The sequence below is a fragment of the Buteo buteo genome, chromosome 24 (genome assembly GCF_964188355.1).
Source record: "Buteo buteo chromosome 24, bButBut1.hap1.1, whole genome shotgun sequence".
Classification (NCBI taxonomy): Eukaryota; Metazoa; Chordata; class Aves; order Accipitriformes; family Accipitridae; genus Buteo; species Buteo buteo.
The window spans coordinates 20,020,472-20,041,263 of NC_134194.1; the positions used below are offsets into that span (position 1 = coordinate 20,020,472).

Here is a 20,792-nt window from a genome sequence, read left to right on the forward strand (position 1 = left end):
TTGTACCTGTAATGTTTTCATTGTGATATACTAGCAATGGATAACGTTAGGAGAAAAGGAGTTAAGAGTGCTGGATTTCCATGCATCTCATTTAAAACACATAGAAAAACTCCACACTCAAGAAAAGATTAGTCCGAGTGCTACCTTTTGTATGTGGTTTGCAGACACTTTACCCTGACAAAAAAGGCTCTGTAATCTGCATGCCAGCTCAAAATCTCAAATCCTAACACAACAGAAAGAGCTGCTTAATTTATGCCTCTGAATTTCACGTAGCAATACAGAAAAGCAGGAAATGTTTCAGAGGAAAAACAAAAAAGCACCATTGTGCCACTAGATCATTGGTAAGGACTTGCAAGCTTTAACAGGGAGATCTACAGCTGAAGTGCTGATGATCATCACACACACAGTTAGGGCAAGCAGAAATTACACAGAAATGCTTAAAACCATGTTGTGTTGCTCTTTACATTGATCTCATTGGTTCAGGGAACTTATCTGGGCCTTAAACACTCTTGCACAGAAAAAAAGAAAGCCAGCCTTTGAAACATCATGAAACTAAAGAGTTTCTCCATGCTCCGAACAGGAGTAACTAGGGAAGCAAGGGAAGCAGTGGTAAATCCCACGCACTTTGGGAAAGAAAGTTCCCCATAGTAACTAAACCTGTCTTTGTTAGGAGGGTGCCAAGGGGAAAGTCAGCACCAGTGAAACTTTTAAAACAAATTAAAAAATGTAGGTGCAGGGAAGGCTGTGATCTAAGGAGAATGTCAGTAGTAACTGATGTGTAAATGAATGCTGCAATCCTACTGACTGCACCCAGCTGAAAACAATGTTATCTGGCTCAGGTCAACACAAAGCAAGCCCCTCACAACTGCTCTGATGGTTCAAGCTCAGAAAGTAGTTTCAGACCAATTGCTGCAGACATTTCAAAGGAATAAATGTCATTCGAAGAAGCCACATGGCAAATTTAGTTTCAGCGTCGTGGCATGAGAAGCCATGAAGGTGTCTCTGAATATACACTCAGGGCACTTCTACTGCCACCCCGAAGGGATCACAAAGGACGGGGCTTAGTTCTCAGCACTGCTGAACTCTTAAACCAGCAATTAAGTCTCAGGAAGAGACAGCAATTGAGTCCATCAGGGAACCGGGCCCTAATAAAAGACATGAAACCAGCAGCCCACCCACTCCTGATGCTTTGCATCACTGTACCTTTTTCTTCTTCTCTCTTCTCTCGTGTCACTCCTTCCATTTTCACTATCTGGGAGCTTGGCTTCCCTGTCTCCCGTCTGCAGATTTAATCGTACGTGTGACCCTGCAGGAACAGCTTGACCTACAAGCAAAGGTCAGATTATTTTAGGGCATGTGCATTATTTCACCTTTGCGCATGAAGGACGAGTTGAAGGCGCACATTCCTACCCAAGAGAGCCTGGCCCCGCACAGTGAACAGGAGCGGGCTATCCACCGCCAACCACTCTCCCCTCCAGCAATGCCCCTTTGACCCAAGTGCCCACTCAACCTCGCACAGATGCCACCCTGACCCACTGATCGCATCCCCAGGGAGCTGGGCTGGCTCCATGCCGCAGGGAAGGAGCGACCCCGAGCCCAGCAGACCACCGGCTCCCTCCTCCCTCCTGGGCCAGTTCTTAAGAGAGCACTAAAACTCTACATCAGGAGCGGATTTGGAGACTATTTGGAGAAAGGGGAATTGGTTGCTGATTGGGGTAGAGTATAAAATACAGCTGCCAAAGTGAAATCAAAGCATACCGCAGAGTACAGCCAGGTACGCTGAATATCAAGTGTACCGAGGCGAGGCTGTGTTGGTTTGGAAATATTGTATTAAAAGGAATATATGATCACTACTATCCACCAACAAAAACACAAGGAATACATTAAGCTTTGGTTTTAAATGCAGAAAAGAGGAGAAATTCAGACTGTTTTTTCTTGGTCACGATTCACCACGAACACGTCACAACAGCCAGCCATCACACTGGGATGGAGGGATGGCAATATTTGGGTACTTCTTGATGTTGCTTCATCTTCTTTTAATGCAAGAAATCTGTCTGCTTAGGAGAGCGGGGTCACAGCTGAATGAATACAGAGGTCTTAGCTGCACACAGATGGACAAACAGACACACAGCTGCTCATGCTCCTCTCTCTCTTTATCTGTTTCCTTTTACCTAAGAAGATGCCTAGGATAAAATAACACAGCATGCAGGAGACAGGTAGCATCTCCTACAAAAGGGAAGCGAAGACAAGGATAATTAATTTGTACAATAAATACGTGTTCTCAAAGACAAAATCCTCTAGTCTCGGGAACAACTGGATTGATCCCTCCCTGTTCAAGACCAAAGAGACATTTCACTGATCAAAGGACCTGGTACTTCCTACATAAGACTGGGATGTTTGTCACAATTCAGACAAAAACATTTCAAAGCCTAAAGCCATCCAGCACGTATAAATGCATTTAGAAAAAACAAAAATCCATTTTGGAGGATTTTCTATTAGAACAGGGTGCATTTCTGATAGGTCTTCTTTCTCTCTACCATATCCTGTCCATAGGAAGTTGCATTGGTTGGATAAGCAAGGGGATAAACACGATTATCTTCCCATCTTAAACTATGCAAGGACAGGCTAGAGGTACCTCCTCCACACTTGGCACACTTTCCACCAACGGACAAAAACCTCCTCCTGCTCCTTTACTTGTGATATGTGGGAGCTTTAATCTATATGTCTAGATAGAGAAGCATCTTCCCACTGGCACTGCGTGCCGAACATACAGATACATGAGGATGTCTTCCTCCTCCATGGGCACGAACATCACTTAGGGGAGAAAGCGAGGGGCGAGCCGGGTCCTTCCCTTCCCAAAGCCAGCGGCTTTCCTCACCGGGTCACAAGCGCTGGGACAGCCCAGTTTACAACCACAGCACTCGCTGAAGCAACTCCTGAATTGTCAGACACAGGCAGAAATAAATGTCCCCATTAGAAGAGTACAGTATATTCTGGCTGTTGTGATCCCCGTGCATCTGGCCACATCAGTTCACTCAGTTGCCAGGGGAGAGGAATGAGGCTGATGGGCTTTGCTTAAAAGAAACATCAAAAGGGAAAGCAATGGACCAGCCTCCAGAAGGGCTGAGTGACTCCTGTGTGACCGGTCCTCCCAGTTTCTATTTTCAGCAAGCAGTAAATAAAACACGAACCCCGGCGTGCATGAGCTCACAAACCCAGCACAACTGAATTAAGGAGATTGCCATCAGAAAAGACACAAACCTTTCCTGCTTCTACTTCTTCATTCTTTCCTAAACGAGATTTGACTGAGACCATCCAAACCCCAGAGCAGAAATCTCAGCCTTGATGTATTTAAGCAGTTTTCGTTGCTACAGGGATTTCTTCTCGCCACTGTACACAGCAGCACAGGTTCATGCCACAGCAGGACAAACATACTGCTTTATTAAATAAACTAAGAAAGATGTCTCTGTTTTCAGCAAAAAGACTGGTGTAGTCACTTTAAAATATTCCAGACGTTTGAGACAGGATGAGGTCTTCAGTCTTGTTTAGTTTGGGGTATTTTGAAGTATTATTCATAAAGCGTGTTTGAGGGTGGGTTGACTTGAATAATGTGATTAAAATTGCTGATTTAAATGAGCAAGCTGGAAATCCTGAATTTTAATGATGTTTCAATATGTAGTTTCTAGACACTTCCCTTAAAAATAGTTGATTCTCTTTGATTCCTATAATTTCATACTATTCAACAACTGGAAGCACGCACCGGAGCAATACATATGTAAGCAATTATGCAGCTTCACATGCTGTTAATACAGAATCATATTCTTAATAGGTTTTTTCCTAGAGGAATTAATTTTTTACTTATTGTTTGTATTAAGTTGAATTTGGGAAATGGAACTCAATTAAAAAATATAAAAACAAGTTTATATTTAAGCAATTTTCTGACCTTTTTTCTCCTTGACACCTTAGAAAAATAAAAGACGTCTATCCAAACAGGTATGCATTGCATATATGTGTTACTGAATGAAGCCGAATAGTACCACTTTCCAGAGATCTCCAAATCCTACAGCCGCTAGATATCATCCTGTCCTACTCTCTCACTCCTTATAAAAAGAGAGAAGAGTTTCTATTCTAATTGATTTCCCACCTTCAAATCAACTACCCAGTGAGTAGAAATAGCTGCGAAAACCCCTCCGCAAACCTGCAGAAAAGGCTGTAGCTGCTGGAGGAGGAAGCTGGCAAACTCCTTCCCCCACAACTGGTTTGTATACTTTACTACTTAAAAAATATCCCATACTTGGAATTTTTTAAACCACAACTAAACTGATTTGAATATATGTTACTGCATCAACTTGGGTTGATGGATCTATGAGAAAGCCACGGGGTTTAGGCATACCACCCAGTGTCCCCGATGGGGACGTGCCACCCGCCTGCCCCTCAATCACTCAGCTCTTCGCCTCACAGCCAAAAAGATAGCGTCCAACAGCTAAAATACTTCCAGAGGATAAAAAAAACCCCTTGCCACTGCACGAATGACAAGGTATTTATTGGGAATAAATGTCAAAGCAAAGTGACAGCATTTATTTTCCAAGCAGGAGACACTGATCCTGTGGCAATGCACTGCTAGGACGGTGCTATTCCCGTTCTCAATTTAATCCCTTTATCGGCTGCAGAGACATCAGGACAGGCTTTGCTCTCCCACACGAGCTGGAGCACAACTGCTTTGACTTACACTGCTCTCCGGACCAACCATCCCGATGTCTGGGTGCTGCTATGGGTCTGAGCATCCACAGCCTAAAAACACCTGGTCTTTTGGAGGTCCTTCTAGTGCATTAGCATTCATCTTACTTGGACATGTTCTGTCTGTCCTGAAAGTTGCTTAAAGTGATGCCAAGGAAGAATTTAATTTATAGCCCTATTCCTTTAATCTTGGTCAGCCAGATTTTTTCAGACATACTTTTATTTCTTCTTATAATATATTAGACGGAGTAACAGCACCGGAGTCGGCTTCAAGGCAGCAACTTACTCGCAGGGGTTCTGCTGACATTTATAAACTGATGCTATTTCTCTCTTGTGTTTTATGTTATCAGCTAAACCTGTCGACTTAAATTATTGCCTTGTAACCAAATCACAGTTATCTGTTATTCTGTTATGTGTACGTTTCTGAAGCTCTATACCTATATCAAGCTTTGCAGAGGTTGAAAACAAGATGATAAATAAATAAACAAATGGAAAACAGAACACGCTTCCACCACGCTCACAACTAAGGCAAGAATCAGGCACGTTATATACAGGATAACTAAAAGCAGAGGGCTGCTGTGCTGAATATGCATCACGTAGTAATACCCAAGTAACCCCATCTCTCTTTTTCTAGACCAAGCAAATGATCAACTGTGTTTCCTCACTAAATGAGAAGGGTCTCATCCTGCCCGGCTCCTTTCCAGCACATTATTCCATTTAGTGCTGGTCACAAGTGGTTTTGCTTTTCTGCATGGGGACAGGGCTGAGCCCCAACTCACTACACAGAAACAGGCAGGCATTAAAAATAACAAGGTAAGTTTTACATCATACATAGACATGCAAATCTCATACCGAGATCATGCAATAACTCACTACGCTCCTGGCAGGGGCATCCCCATCCCCTATATACCCCTTGGGCCCACGAGCTGCCACCCATCGACCTGCTCAGCAAGAGAAGCCCAGGAGGGACATGAGACTCTCCCCCTCCAGAAACACCTTCTGGCATCACTTTGTCCCCTGCAGCAGAGAAATGTCCCCCTGGGAAGGCTTCCGCAAGCAGAAAAAAGGGTGATCCAGCTCACAAAGGCAGATCCCCTGGTTTCTTCCCAAGTGAGTGTCCTTGGTTGCCATTGAAAAAAAAAAATATATAAAAAAATCTATTAACAGTGTGAAAACAAACCACAGTTATGAGTCAGTAACTAGCTCTGCAGTTCTCAGAATCACCTTGGTATCTGAGCAAGCGTCAGATAATATCTACCTTTCTTTTTGTTTCTCTCGGCGCAGGGGAGTGAGGGGAAAGGGACTTTCTTTCTAACACAGGCAACAAAAGAATCCATGAATCAATACGTGAATGTTCCCAGCAAAACAAACCAGCAGTGCTGCGATATTAAAAACAATAAAGCTGTGCAAGATTGACAGAGCATCCGCAAAAAGTTATCTGATGGCACCATACCTCCACAAAAAGTTATCTGATGGCACCATACCTACTCCTTTAATAAAGTAATGATTAAAAAAAATACACAAGGAGACAAATCCCAGGAAACAGCAGAGCTCCCCTCTGCCGTATCACTGGCATTGCTTGCTCATGCTGCCTCCTCCTGCTACGGGCTCTGCCTGGGGAGAGGATGGGATTTCACATGAGCACGGTGCTCTGGCTGCATGAAGATGCTGCCTGTTTCTCACGCTGAATGCTGGGCTCAGAGGAAACAGAGGAACCAGCCCTAGTCTGACGGGGCTCGGTGCGTGCTCTGACTCCGGACTCTCCCGTTAGTGCTGTCGAGCAAGAAAGCAGCAAAGCCTGGCCTTTTTTTTTTTTTCCTATAAGGGTGAGTCATACCACTCCTTGGATTGCCTGTTATTTCAAAACAGAACATTTTTACATACAAAAGGAAGGGAAGATGTGTAGAAGACACAGGTCAAGAAGAGATGGATTACTGATGGGAAGAGGAAGCCCAGAGCCTGAATCTCATTTTGCTACTTCCTGCCCCTTTTTCACTCATCTACAGCCTTTTGTATTAGTTTGGTTTTTGGCACTCACTGCTCCTCCCAGTTAAGTGCCACCGGAAAAGATCATTAATATGCTATATATCACCTCTTCCAGATAGCCGGCAGAGAGGTTTAACAGCATCAGGCCTGGAAGCTCCCCCCAGAAGCCGCCCCAGCATCCCCTGGCCTTTCCCACTGTACCTCGCCTGCAGTGCAGACAGTGAGGAAGCTCACATATCTGCATCCACATTTCAAGTAGAAACTCCTATGACGCTGGATGAAATGCTTTACAAAGGCACTTCATGTGCATCTCTTGCTTCCATTAGTTCTGTACTTCTGCTGGGAAACCACAGCTGCCTGTTGAGCACAGCATCGTCCTGGTCACTGCCCAGCACTTCTGGATTTCTCAGGTCCGCACCATCAGTGAGAGCAGGGGCTCTAATTACCTACTGTAATTAATTATTGAGAAAACTCTTTTATAATCACCACATTTGCCATGCTTATGAACTGCTCCTTAGGCATGTGCTTGCAGCATCTGTAGGGGATGGGATGCTGGATGAACCCTGGCCGTGACCCACCGTGGCCATTCCCATTGTGCCACTTCTCCCAGGGGTTGCCTGCCTCGAGGCTGAAGGCAGCCACGCTGCTTCTGCCTGCAAATGAAAAGTCCTGCTGCTGTCAGGCTGGTTTTATCACCATTATTTTGTCTTATCATTGCCCCTTGATATGGACAAAGATTCTGCTGCTGTACAGAGGGCCGACAAGGATAAGGAGATGTCCTTCCCTTCCTGGGATTATGAAGGAAATCACGAGAGAGGAGTTTTGTCCTTACAGCACAAGCAAACAACTCAAACTGCTGTCTTCTTCTGCCTCCCAGAGCACGCAGACAAATACTAAGCAGGAAGAGCCTGATCCCCAAGTCACAGGTATTTAGCTCTCAGCAGCAACTTGTACCACTGTCTTCCAGAAATGCCTGAATGTGATGAATTGTTGAGAGACTGAATGAACAGTTAAAAAAACCTCAACAAAGTCAAGGGTGTTTCATGCAAGACGCTTTAGTTGGTTAGTTTATCTGACAAATGTTTTATCATAGTATCATAGAATGGTTTGGGTTGCAAGGGATCTTAAAGATCACCTAGTTCCAACCCCCCGCCACAGGCAGGAACACCTTCCACTAGACCAGGTTGCTCAAAGCCCCATCCAACCTGGCCCTGAACCCTTCCAGGGATGGGGCATCCACAGCTCCTCTGGGCAACCTGTTCCAGTGCCTCACCACCCTCAGAGTAAAGAATTTTTTCCTAATATCTAATCTTAATTATATAGTACTCCAAGCTACGCTAACAAATACCTTGCAATTCAACCTGTCAAAATGGTAATGTCTAAATACACCATCTTCTCCAATACCGATTTTGCTCCACACTGCAGCAGAGCCTAGACATCTGAAACATTTTCAAGCTCACTGAGGGTGAATCCATTCCCAGTTCAATGCCCAGCACTGCTGCTGGCAGCAGAGCCACCCCTGGAAAAACCCAAACTCACTGTACTGATACATCCCAACACAACGTGCCACTGTCTCTGCTCTTGCCCAGGGTCCTTATGTGTCTCACAGAAGCAAGCACTACTTTCCACAGGACTTGAACCCTGCTCAAATAAGGTGCAAAGAAAGGGCCGTTCCCATTCCAGTTTCTTATTTAGCAAGAGAGAAACTACTTACTGGTGCTTGCTGGGCTACTGTTTTCCCACGGCTAATGCCACATCACCATGTGGACTCAGGGTGCTAAGGGCTCCTCACAACCAGGATTACAGGGAAACACATGCCCACGGTAACCTTGGGAGAACTTACTTTCTTGCATCCTATGATTTTTAATGTCAACTGCTTGCTTGCTGCAGTAATAATCATGTCTTTAAGCACCATCCATCAGGCCTACAACTCAAACATTTGTTTATCTGAAAAGGGTTTTAGAGCCACTCTTTTGTCCTAGTGCTGAGAGGTCTTCTCTGTAATTTGTTTCCCTCAGCAGATATAATGAAAACGTTTTTAAAATGATGCTAGAATCAAATCCCTCCTTCTGCAATTTGATCCGCAGCTAGCGGAGAACAAAGCATCGCAAGGAAGGGGCTTTCCAGTAAGTAATACTTGGTTAGACACGCAAAAGCATCAGTTAGATTTGGACACTCGGCTGGACAACTACTTACAACTGCCAATTTAAACCAATCCAGTGCTCTCCCACAGCACCGGTATTTATGTTCTCTCAATCGATCAGCAAGTGCCAGGGGCCACGAGCCCAGTTATTCAAACTGGCGGTACCCCGTGAGCACCGGGCTCTGGCTCCCAATGCCTCTTGCCAAATCCACCCGCTGCCTGCACTTGGCTTCGCCTCTGGCTCCGGCAGCGGGAGAGCGGAAGGGGAGGGAGAAGCAGGCGAACCTGGCGGTGACAGGCGAGGGATCCTGGTTGATGCTGTCAGAGCAGGTCCGTTCAACTCACGCCTACCATCGCCGGCAGCCAAAAAGATTATTCTGCATGTAGCCCGGCCTCATGCAGGGGCATGCACAGAGCCGAGCTAGCTGCCTGCCTAAAAACCCATCAAACCTCAACTGTCTCGTGGCAAGGTAACCACTGAGGATGAGAGTGCTGGCTGTCACGTGCAGGGCAGAGCATGTACCTCCCATGAGCTGTCTGCCACTTTCCGGGATGCTCTGAGATAGTAAGCAATGGAAACGAAGGCGGATGCTAGCCAGGTGCCTGGGGAGGAAGACTCTTATGGAAGGAGCGATGGGGAGGCTTGGGAGAGGACATATGGTGCCTCTCTGATGGGAGTCGCTGCTGTGGCATCTGTTGATGCATCTTATGCTGCTGCCAATATAGAAAAGCTTCATACAGCAAAGAGCTCCAGCTCCTCGCAACAAGTGCTTCTGCCCTTCCACCTCCCTCTCTGCAAAGGCTTCTCTCTCATTTGCACTGCAACAGCAGAAAATATACCAGGAAAAAAATAATAGCACGGAAGGAAGAGGAAGGGTTGCCCTTTTGTAAAATTGGCAAAAAAGCATGTTTTCACTTCATAAGCAAATGCTTATCTCCAGCTTCGAGCCAGTCATTTCTTATGCATTACCACACACCCTTCGTTACAGCATGATGCATGTGCTTAGCGATTCAATACAAAGCACTTAATTTCTTTTCTCTTCTGATATTGGGCTCGATTCTGTGAACTGTAGCAGTTTAGAGTTTAATCTCACAAAGGTCTGGACAGCAGAAGAAAGCGGAGATTGAAGCCGTCCAGCCACACTCTGATTATTTCAGCTATCAAATGGCATGCCGGGCTGCACGGACACTGCAGTGACCTTCGTCTCACCATGTCGCCAACTCAATGTCCAAGAGAAACATTATTTACAAAAGCCAGTTTTAATCCCTCTCCAACTCACTAAGTTATTTATCCCCAAGCCTGTACTACTTCATAGTGTCACTTGCAACCTATTCAATAATTGTCATCCCACAGGTGTATTTGTTATACTAGAAAGCCCATCTGGGATGCTGAAGGCTTATCTACGTTCAGAGAAGATCAATGCAGAATGTAGGCAGAGAAGGACGAGGGGGATGACGAGGAAAATTGAAAACCTGACAAAAGGAGCTAAGGATGATATTTGTCCTGCCAAATTTTAGGCATCTAATACTTTTTTGAGCCAGGCACCACCGGCTTCTTTACTATGACAGAGATTAGCACCTCCAGAACATCATCAACCACAGCTGTCTTCCACATCTGTCACTCGCAGAGAGTCTCTCTTCCTCTCTCCAGTGGCTGTTGAGATGGCCACCACAGATGAACATAAGGGCAGAGAAAACCATCCCCAAAGAACCTGGCAACACAGAGGCATGGAAAGGACACAACTGCTCTCTAGGGAGGGACAAACCATCAGGACCAAAACCAGTATGAGAACCAAGAGGTCTAAGCTGGCCATGGTTAATCCATGATTGGAAACGAGGAGCTGAAGCCTAAGATTGTGCAACAGGAGGAAAAAAGGGGCAAAAAAGGAAACTATTTTCAAGGGGAAGGCTGGGAAGCCCAAGAAGACGTCTTCATGACCAGCTCTCTGTGATCCCTGTTCCTGTCCTCAGCTTCTCTGTTTATAACTCAATCAAGGCTGAAACTGAAAAGATAAGACACGTAAACCAGAGGAAACCCAAACTGCCTGCTCCCAGCTCCAGCTATCACTGGGAGCGTTTCAGGACACACTGTACTGCTGGCAAGGCATGCAGCTTATTGACTCAAATCGCATCTCTACTCAATGCATGTCAGCTGGCTCATCTCATGTTTTCACACCAGCGGCCGCAGTAACATCCCGGCACCAACATTTCCCCAAGCCTAGGGCATCCCTCCAGAGCCAAGAGACCCCAGGTCTGCAGAGAGCCGGACAACATTTCCCCTGGTCAACACTGAAAGGTGCCTGATCCAAACCACCTGGCTGTGAGACTAGCAGAATGTATTGCAGAAACCCGTCTGCCAGCTATGCTGCCATGCTATAGCAAGAATAAATTTGAATAATAAAAACTGGAATAAGAAGATGCCTTGGAGAGAGTGTTGGTATAGTGCTTTCCAAAGCTTCAGTTTAAAGCCTTGTTTCTACAGCTAATGCAGTTGGTAAGGGACATTAGCCTAATTTTTGTCAAGAGAACTTGTCAACACTGCAGTATTTAAGATAGACACTAAGGACCTATTTTATCTCACAGATAGATCACTAGGAAAGAAAGTAGTTGTGCCACACTTGGTTCACAGGAAAATAAACTGACATTCTCCCTGGGCCTAATCAGGGGATGCTGTTTTATAACGCTGTGTGTGTGAGCAGCCTCACATTTTATCAGTGTGCATGCTGCAGATGAGATCAGATCCAAACCTACCATGGAGTTAGATCCAGGAACCCACACGGAGGTGCTTTAGACGGGCCATTGCTGGAGATGGGCAGCCAGGGACACAGAGCCTGTCATTTTGCTTCCACATATAGTAGGTAAAACATTTGGCCCAACTCTGAAGGGTCAGGTCCTCCCACTGATGGTGCCCACCAGCTGAGCCACAACCAGTGGACTGTGATTTCAGGGCTAAGGGGAGAAAAATGGTGGTAGAAGTAGAGAATTGGCTTTGCCTCCTCAGGATTACAAGCAGGGGACTGAAATTGAACTTGCCTGGCCTGATTTTTAGAGATGATCCACAGGCAAGTCAGCAGAAAGCAAAGAAAAGAGAGGCTGTACCCTGCATCTTTAGAAAAAAAACGTTTGCACGATCCTGCTCCCATCATACCCCGCTTTAACGAACTAAAACATTCCCAGGAGCCCAAGTGCATTAATGCCAGCACAGCTTCATGGTTCCCATGTGCCAGCCTCAGAGTTGCGTTTGCAACAAGTCCAAGATAACAATGCTGGTGCCATGGCATAAAGGCTAGCTAGTCCGAGACTTGCAGCTTCCTCAGTGAAAAGTTGAAAATGCCCTTTTATTTGCAGTTTTCACTCAGAAGGAACAGCAGTATAACCTTGTCCCAGCTTTGGAATAGAAATCAGCTTGTGGAGGAAGCCTGCAAGAGCACGACCCTGGGCTGCAGACTTGAGGGCAGGAGGGTGGCTCTGCTCTGCTCTGGATTCTGCACTCGCAGAGGAACTAAATCATTACAACGGCCAGAAACGTCCCTCGGGAAGGAAATCCTCTCAAAGATAAATCAATAACTCAGTGTAGTTTTAGCATGCAGCCAGGAGAATTTACATTGCCAGGAAGTCTGAGAGCTCTGCCACGGAGACAGAGCCACAGCATCATCAAACGGCCCTGCAGCGGTCCCCTGTACAAGAGCTCACACTCTGGGTATTTACTGCAAAGCCAGGAGCATGGGCTCTGCCATGTCAGGACCTCTACAGACCCAAAACAAAACAGCAGCTGCAGGGATGTGGTACAGCAAAATTCCCTCGCGACAAACCTACCTTTCCCCGGCTGCGTCCCAGCTGCCCTCCTCCGCAGCGGCGTGGCTGCTCTCCACAGTCATGGCAGCACTGGCAAATGCTCCTGGATCTTACAAAGTAAGAGGCATCCAAATATGAAGCGTGAGCTAAAACGAGCACAGGGGGAGTGCTACAGCCACAGCCTTCACCCCTTGGCCAGGGTTACAGGGGTTCCCACCAGCCAAACCATCCACAAAATAAGGCAAGACAGTGATACGCTGCAGCACACTGTGATTAATGAGACTGCAATTTACGCAATTATATTAATGCAAAGTACACTTGGACCAATAAGTTCAAGGAAACTAATGACACTTTACAGCACAGTTCAACACTGAGCAGTAACTCTAGCAAAAAGAAAAAAAAAAAGGCCCCTAATTATTCAGTAGTTGTTCTCCTCCCAGATTTTCAGGGTCAGCTTGGAGGAGGAAGGTGGCCTGAATTATATTTTCGTTTCCAGAACATCAACAGAATCACTAACTAAAGTTCCAGCGGCAAGGTCGAAGCCTGCCCATAGTTATGCATGCCAACCCCCTCCCGACTGCCGGCTCCAGCAAACGGCAGCACCGCTGGACCCAAGAAGATCTCAGGCTGCCTGTCCCCTCTGTGAGCGTGTTTAAAACACCCCGCACTCTGTGCTGCTCCTCCAGAGATATGGTGCCAGCGCCTCTGCCATCTTTTTGCTCTGGTCCCCAGCACGGATGGATAAACTACAACAACCAATTCCTTAAAAGCTAAAACTGGCCTCCATGAAGCGCAGCGTGTTTTACGTGTCTAGGAGTTGAACTTTATTGAAGATAAGCCTGACAAGCGAACACCCCAATCCACCTGGCAGCAATTTACTGTATATCCAGACCACCTATATATTGCGTATTGTTGCAACCAAAGCAGCCAGTAGACACGGAGCTTGTGCTGCCAATGCACAGAGGGCTTGGAAGCAGCCTGCCCGCAGGCAGGTCAAGCAACAAACACGTCCATAACTGCCTGGAAAGCCCTGGAGTGGGACTGCTCACCACTCTGCTTCACATGAGCTTGAGGCACATGCAAACCCTCCCTACACAGAAAACTTCTTTGGCTGCTCTTTCTCTTTTGTGCTTTTAGGACTTGCCATGTGCATACACACGCATGGTCCTCTGTCCTCTTCAGTATGCACTTTTCCCCCACTGCAGCTCGCCTGGAGTAATGGATGCATTTTGGAGCACCTGTGCTGGCCACAGTCATGTCACCCCTCACACCCTCCTCTAGTCCCAACAAGCTCTCAAACAGATGTGCCCATGCTCCACCAATGCTGATGTGCTCTGAGAGCCTATATCTGCAAATCCAACTTTACAGCAGCTATAGAGGTGGTCTGTGTTTCCATATTATTTCGAGACTTGGACTTTGCACCTCTGAAATGCCAAGATCTGCTAGCAGAGCTGATCCAAGGGGCAATTTCAGAGCTCGTGCCAGCACTGACCCAAAGAGCTGAAGATGCATTATGACCTCTCCAAATAAAACCAGGACAACCTGTCATTCTCCTATGATGCAGAACACGTTCTGCCCTGGTTTGGGCAGCTTCAACTCCATGAAGACAACACAAAAAAGGAGACCTCACAAGCACACCTCCGTGACCGATATAAAACCAAATTCAAAACCAAAATTAAATGAGTGGTCACAAGTTCAGTGTCTCAAGATTGCACTCATGGGCTACAAGCTAGCAAAGCTCTCCTGGTATCTTCCAGGCTCAGCAGCAGCATCCTGCAAGAGGGAACATGCAAAAAGCCAACCCAGTGATGATTGGGAAGACACATATAAAGTAATCCATCACATGGCAATCTGCGTGCACCCAAACGTCCTGCAACACAATTTGAAATCAATAGCAAGACTTCGAAACCTTCAACCACGCAGTGAAATATAAAGAACACTTGTAATATTGATTTTAAAAGAGCCTCAGAGAAGACAGTTGCAAAGGAACCTGAGAAAGCAAAGCAAAATGCCTGAATTGAAGCCTTTTTTTCCTCAAAAAGACATTAATAATGGATTTTCAATGCAAGAAGAAAAACTGAAACCCACACCAGATTCTCCTGGTAATAACAGCTTTCTGCAAAGCCCAACTATTAATGTAACAGGGACGTCCATCAATCAAGTGCGCAGAAAGTACTCTGAGAGCTAAAAAAGGAGCAAGCAAACATCTGCTTTTGGCAACTTAAATTTTGCCCTTAAGCGCAAAGAACATAATAAATTATCAGAAGGTTGGACTTGAACTCATTTTCTTCCATCCTGGAGAGCTAAATGCTGAGGACAGGGGTAAAGGTACACAAACACGCTGCCGCTGTGATTTGTGCTTGACAAAAATGGGAGAAACAGGCATAATTTCATCTGTCGACTGAGGAACTCTTGAAAAAAGCCAGTGCTGTTCTCAGCTCCAACAAGGCAGCCAGCTCCCAACAGCAAACAAGTAGCAACACCCGCAGCAAGGTGACAGTGAACTATTCTTTGAGCTCATGGCTTTAGCAACCACCTTTCTGTAGTGAAGGAAGTTCTTGTGAACTCTAGTGAACTCTTCTCCATCCTCAGCCTGTCCAAGACTGTCCACACGCTGGAGCGGTACCAGGGTGGGATGACGAGACATGCAAACTTGCTCCAAGATGACAGTCGCATCCCTCCTCGCTGCGGCTCTTCTCTTCCCATTGCCACACACTGCCCGCAGGAGGCTGCGGTGATCAAGGCAGGTCACCGGTGCCTGCATTTCTCAGTGCTCTCATCAAGCAACGCTTCACATTTTGGGTCTGTCCATCCACCCAGAGAAGCACTGACTGGGGTGTCAGCAGCAAACCTGAGAAAATCTGGATTTACACCAAAAATCCCAGCTGCCAAAGAAAGTAATTGGGGTGCCCCTATGCCTCCAATATTTCCTCTTTTCTAAAACACAGTAGGTCAAAACAAGTGCTGGAGATAATGAACAGAATTTACCGATTCAACCAGAAGAAGCTGCAGGCATCACTGTAACCAAGTCTTAATAAATTCTGAAGAGTGACACTATAAAATGACATTAAGGAAGTCTGTATTTATTGTCTCCCCCTGCTTTCTGTATCCAAGGTGCTGCGTTACACTTAGTAACAGTTTTTCTCCCCAGCTACCAGAGTTGCAAATCCTGCCTGACACCTGACAAGCTACCCATTGGGGTTAACCCACACCAAATACACGCATCTCCACCCAATGTAAAGCTTTGGTGGTGTGAGGATAAACGATTAAACCAGTACTGCCCAGGCAATGCACAGGAGAGTACAGACCATCTCCTCGTCTCTCAGGTGTGCTGGTTCCACAGGGCTCACTGCGATGCAGCAGGAGGGTATTTTTGTCCCTGCTCCGCCAACAGAATCGATGCAGAGAAGAAGCAGCCGTTGTAGGAAGACACCTTCATGCACAGCAGAAGCATGCTGAGAGCGGCCAAGCATCCCTGCCGCGCAGTCCCCAGGAACGCTGCCGGGCTGCACCACAGGCTGTGCCGGCAGAGCAGCCCCATCAGCAAGCTCCTGCCCGGCATCACGGCAAGGCCTGTGCAAGGCATTGGGAGGTCCTCTCGTTCCTCGTGCCAGAACTGCGGGAAACCTCCCCGTTCAGGGTTCCCAGCTCCGCTACCACTGTGACACGCACTTCAGTGACCCTGTATCTGGCTTTTAGACAGCAGATATAGTCTTTCTCCAGCGTGATCTTCGAGTGTCTTGCTTTACCTGTTTTGTATAGTATTCCTAAGCCTGCAAGATCACCTTTGCACTCAGGCCGTACATCGGCAGTGCCTTGGGTTGTGGATGGATACCTGACAAGTATAAAGATGCTATCGCCCCAGCCCTGTCTGCATCATCTGCACTGCAGAGGACACAAAAGAAATCATGTGAACCATCTATAGTCCTCTTCAGAAAAAAAAAAAAGTCAACAAAAAAACCCACGCACAAATCGGTTCATCAAGTATAGCAGAGAGCAAACAGTAAAAATAGTCAGTGTAGGTGGTTTGATCTAACCTGAGGACATTTGTTGGAGTGGATGAAGCAAAGCGTATACATTTCCTCCTCATAAAGTGGTCACTTTAACACCTTTGACTGACACAGCTTGATTTGGAAGACCCTTGGCTCTTCCTCCTCTCCTGTTTGCCAGCAGACTGGGCTTTCCCCGCAGGCGGCAGGGTGAGGTACAAGCTCTCCTCTGTCTGCAGCCTCACTCTGCTCCTCCTTCAGGACATGTCCTTTCCACTTCAGGATGTAATCCAAAGGTTTTGAGAGCATCTGGAGAGATCAAAGTGGGTAGAAAGATGATTAAAACAGGGGTCAACTGAAAAGCCCCCTGGCTTATCTTCCAGCAAAGGCTCTGGCCCCTGGGGTGCCTTCACTCCAGCTTCTGGCTCCTGGCTCCAGCTGGTCTCAGACATTACTTTCTGCTGCCTCTCTCCAGAGAATTCTTCAGCAACTCTTCACACGTTTGCTCCGTTCAGATTTCAGCTGATGTTAGCAAGGGGGAACAGTCAGCATTACCACCAGGATTCGCAGTTCCCTCACCAAGAGATCTTCTGTCTTTAAAAAGGCACTGCCATACAGAGTCACAGATCAGTTGAGGTTGCAAGACACCTCTGGAGATCATCCCATCCAACCCCTGCTCAAGCAGGGTCACCTCAAACAGGATGCCCAGGACTGTGTCCACTTGGGTTTTGAACGTCTCCTAGGATGGAGACTCCACAACCTCTCTGGTGGAGTTGACCTGCTCCAGTGTTCAATCGCCCTACAGTAAAACAGATTTTTCTATGTTTAAACAGAATTTCTTCTATTTCAGTTTTTGCTGTCGAGGCCGCTCTGAAGGGCAGCACACTCAACAGGTGCAGTAGCCACTCCTCCCAGCTTTATATCATATAGTCTGTAAATACCTTCACAATACCTGTAAAAGCCTTCACAATTTGCTACCTCGTTACAGCTCTAGCTGATCGAGATACAGAGAGGTCTAACCATTTTTGCATATTATCAGCTGCAAAACAGTGAGATAACTGTAATTAGTAGCAACCTGGTTAGCAGGTTAAATGACAGTATAATTAATGAATAACAGGTGGGCTTTGTTTCAAATAGGAAAAGCAGCAGATTATATCAAAATGTAAATGCATCTTAAAATACACAGTCTCGGTGATAACTTAAAGGTGCTTTTAGAAACACCACCAGACAGAAACAGAAAGGTTTTGCTTGGGCTGAACGACAAATCCTAAAAATAAAACCTGGTCTGAGGTTAAAATGTAAATTGTTGATTAGATCTATTTATTCACACCCTGCAGTGATGGGAGAGACATGCAGCTTAATGTTTCTTCTTTTACTTTGCAGGATCATAGGCACATTCCTGTTATTGCCATTGCCGCTTGCAAGGTCTTTGCAACCCTGGGAGATCTCCAGCAGAAGAACAGAAGAAATACCAAGTGACAGACTGCATACATTAATTCAGTATTCAGATAACATCCTGTTGCAAGTGAATGACCCAAGCAAAACTTCCTGCGGTCTTAAGGAGCAGGCAGAAAATCAGGAAAGAGGAAAAAGAATCTCCGGACTGAAGAAAGATCTTTTGAATCAGAAATGTTATCCTTAATTAGAATTTCCAACACCACCACACTTACCCCTTCCAAAATGTAAACACATAATAAAAATTTAAACTTGAATATAGTGTTGTAAGAGTTCTTGCAATAAATGGGAATTAGTTCTACAAAACATCAAGACAGACCCAAGGAGATTACATTTCATTCCCAAGCTTATGCTGGTAAAGCAGAGCTGGAAAAACAGAGATATATTTATTTTTTAACTCAGAAGCTTCCTTGAGATGCTAAGGAAGCTGTTTCAGTAAAGCAGAGACATTTGTTTCAGTGTGCATTCAAGTAAGAACAAATGCAAAACAAGCTTCTAGACCTCGAGAAACATCAAGCAGCTTTTTTAATTTACCTCCCAAATTCATTGTAGATTCTAAAATGAACAGAGGGCACAGATCAGAGAAAATGTCTCACTAAATCAGGACAGCATGATGGATATTCAGAGTTTTCCTCAGAAGAGCAAGGTGCTTTTAAGAGAGAATGGAGGAGGAAAAGCACATGGCTCTGAAAAGCGTTTGTGGAAAAAGAAGATCTGTTGCTAGTGTGACCCTATACATAAACATATAGAAAAATTTAAAAAAAAAAAAAAAAAAGCAGCACATGCAGCCCCATCTGAGTAAGAGCACTAATTTGCAGGCGTGAACTGTGAAGGACCAGGATGAAATATTCCTCGCAGGAGCCATTTGACTGTGTGCTGACTGACTGAAAAAAAAAATCTGACTTTGTGCTCACCCACCTAGAATCAGTTTTGTAGAAATTTTAGTAAGCAGGGTCTTAGCCCACGGGGGAGATTGAAGGAAGGAACAGCCAGAGCAAGACCATGGGGGAAAATAATTTCTTCCTAATTATGAAAAAGATAATGCTGTGAAACTGTGTTTTAGTGATGTACATGATCTACACTGAACACCAAAGAAAAGGAGGGTTTAGCTCCCAGAGCCAGGTGTTTTTGTAACAACCATCAAACACACACCAGGGACCAAACACACAAGCTCCCAGAGCATATGGCCACATATGTGTCTTGGGAAAAGGGTTCAGAAATGGTCATTCTGGCCACAGGCTGTATGGTACTATAGTTCTGCGTGGGCTAAACGGCACTTCTGCTCCAAGAAACGTTGAGTCAAGGCAGGCAGCCTGGATGCAGAACCAGTGACATTAAAGGGATGGGTGTGGAAGGAATTGGAAAGATGGTGCATCTTTTCAGTGATGGGGCAGACCACCTGCCTCCGTCATGGCCAACCTCAGCCAGCAAATGAGATAAAACACAGGAGAGCAATCTGAAAACACACTGTCTGCATTATATCAATAGGTCAAGGATTAATTTATGAGATTGCATAATAAAATTGCAAATTTAGGGGGAAAAAAAAAAAATCAACTCTGCAGGAAGGCCTGATCTCCAGAGCTGCCAACCTCTCCAAGAGCGTGTGGTCAAAATATGTACGACAGCAAACCCAGCCCCATGCTCCAGGAGCAGCGCTGCTCTGCTGCCATGCCACAGGCCAGGAAATAATTTCCAAACCAGGAAAATAATTGCTCTTGGAGGCCTCTGTCACCAAAGAAGAGAGAAGGACAGCTTCGGGTAATCAGGAGGTGCTGAGCTCTGCTGGCACAAGGAGCCTTACCCTGCAGCTCAGAGCTCACAGTGTGCAGCAGCAGCTGGATGGCTCACCTGATCTCCGGCATCTGTGATAGTGCTTTGGTGGGAATTCAACGCTTTCCTGGCCACAGGAGCACCCTCCAGGGTTTCGTGGGGGTCGAGATCCAACCTGTGGCTAAGCAAGCACACATTGCAATGCCTGGAATGCTTGTCCCACAAAACAAGATCATGCATTTGAAGTGTGAAAGGGTTGCTCTGATTATATTTGGTCAAACCTTCAGAACCATTTAAATGGCTCTGGAACCCAAGCTACACTTTCTGAAAAACACTTTCCCATAATACCCAATGAAAATGTTGGAGCCAAGGTCCTGGTATGGCTTGCTTGCTCTGGAAGGAGGAGGGAAGATACTCAAATTGGAAATTCAAAATAACCAAGGCTGGATCCTCTCCCAAAACATCTTCCAGGAGGAAAAACATTTTTCTTCCAAAGCACTGTTACAAGCTTGAAATAAATGTGCAGACTGTTAGATAAAGACAGAGATAAAAATAGGCCTGTTATTAAATACCTCTTCTTTAATGAGGTTCATCCTTCTAAACAGTCACATGAAGGTTATTAAAGTTATTGCAGAAAATATAGCATGCTTGCACATAAAAATCATAGCAAGATATTCCTCATCACCCAGCAAACATTTAAGCATCTCTCAGCAGCTCACATGCTCACAGCATCCCTGGCTTGGCAGAAAGAAGATAAAAGAGAGGAATAAGAGATGTCTTCTCTGGGAAACAGTCTCTCTTCTTTCAAAGCACTTTTTCCCCTCCAAACAATGTAAATTTAACCATGTAAATGATTCCCACTGCTTATGTCTACTGCTACACAGCTGATATACTTATTCCCTTCGCTAATGCTACAA

General features: G+C 45.7%; 1 protein-coding gene across 4 annotated transcripts in view; it reads right to left on the reverse strand.

Annotated features, from left to right (window-relative positions):
* The window catches only part of SIL1 (SIL1 nucleotide exchange factor), a 100,246-nt gene that overhangs the window by 44,989 nt on the left and 34,465 nt on the right, over window positions 1-20,792 (reverse strand). For all 4 annotated transcript variants that reach the window (XM_075056651.1, XM_075056653.1, XM_075056649.1 and 1 more), the window contains one exon: window positions 1,204-1,324. In XM_075056651.1, coding sequence (XP_074912752.1) covers window positions 1,204-1,324 — 121 coding nt within the window. The remainder of the gene's footprint in view (window positions 1-1,203; window positions 1,325-20,792) is intronic.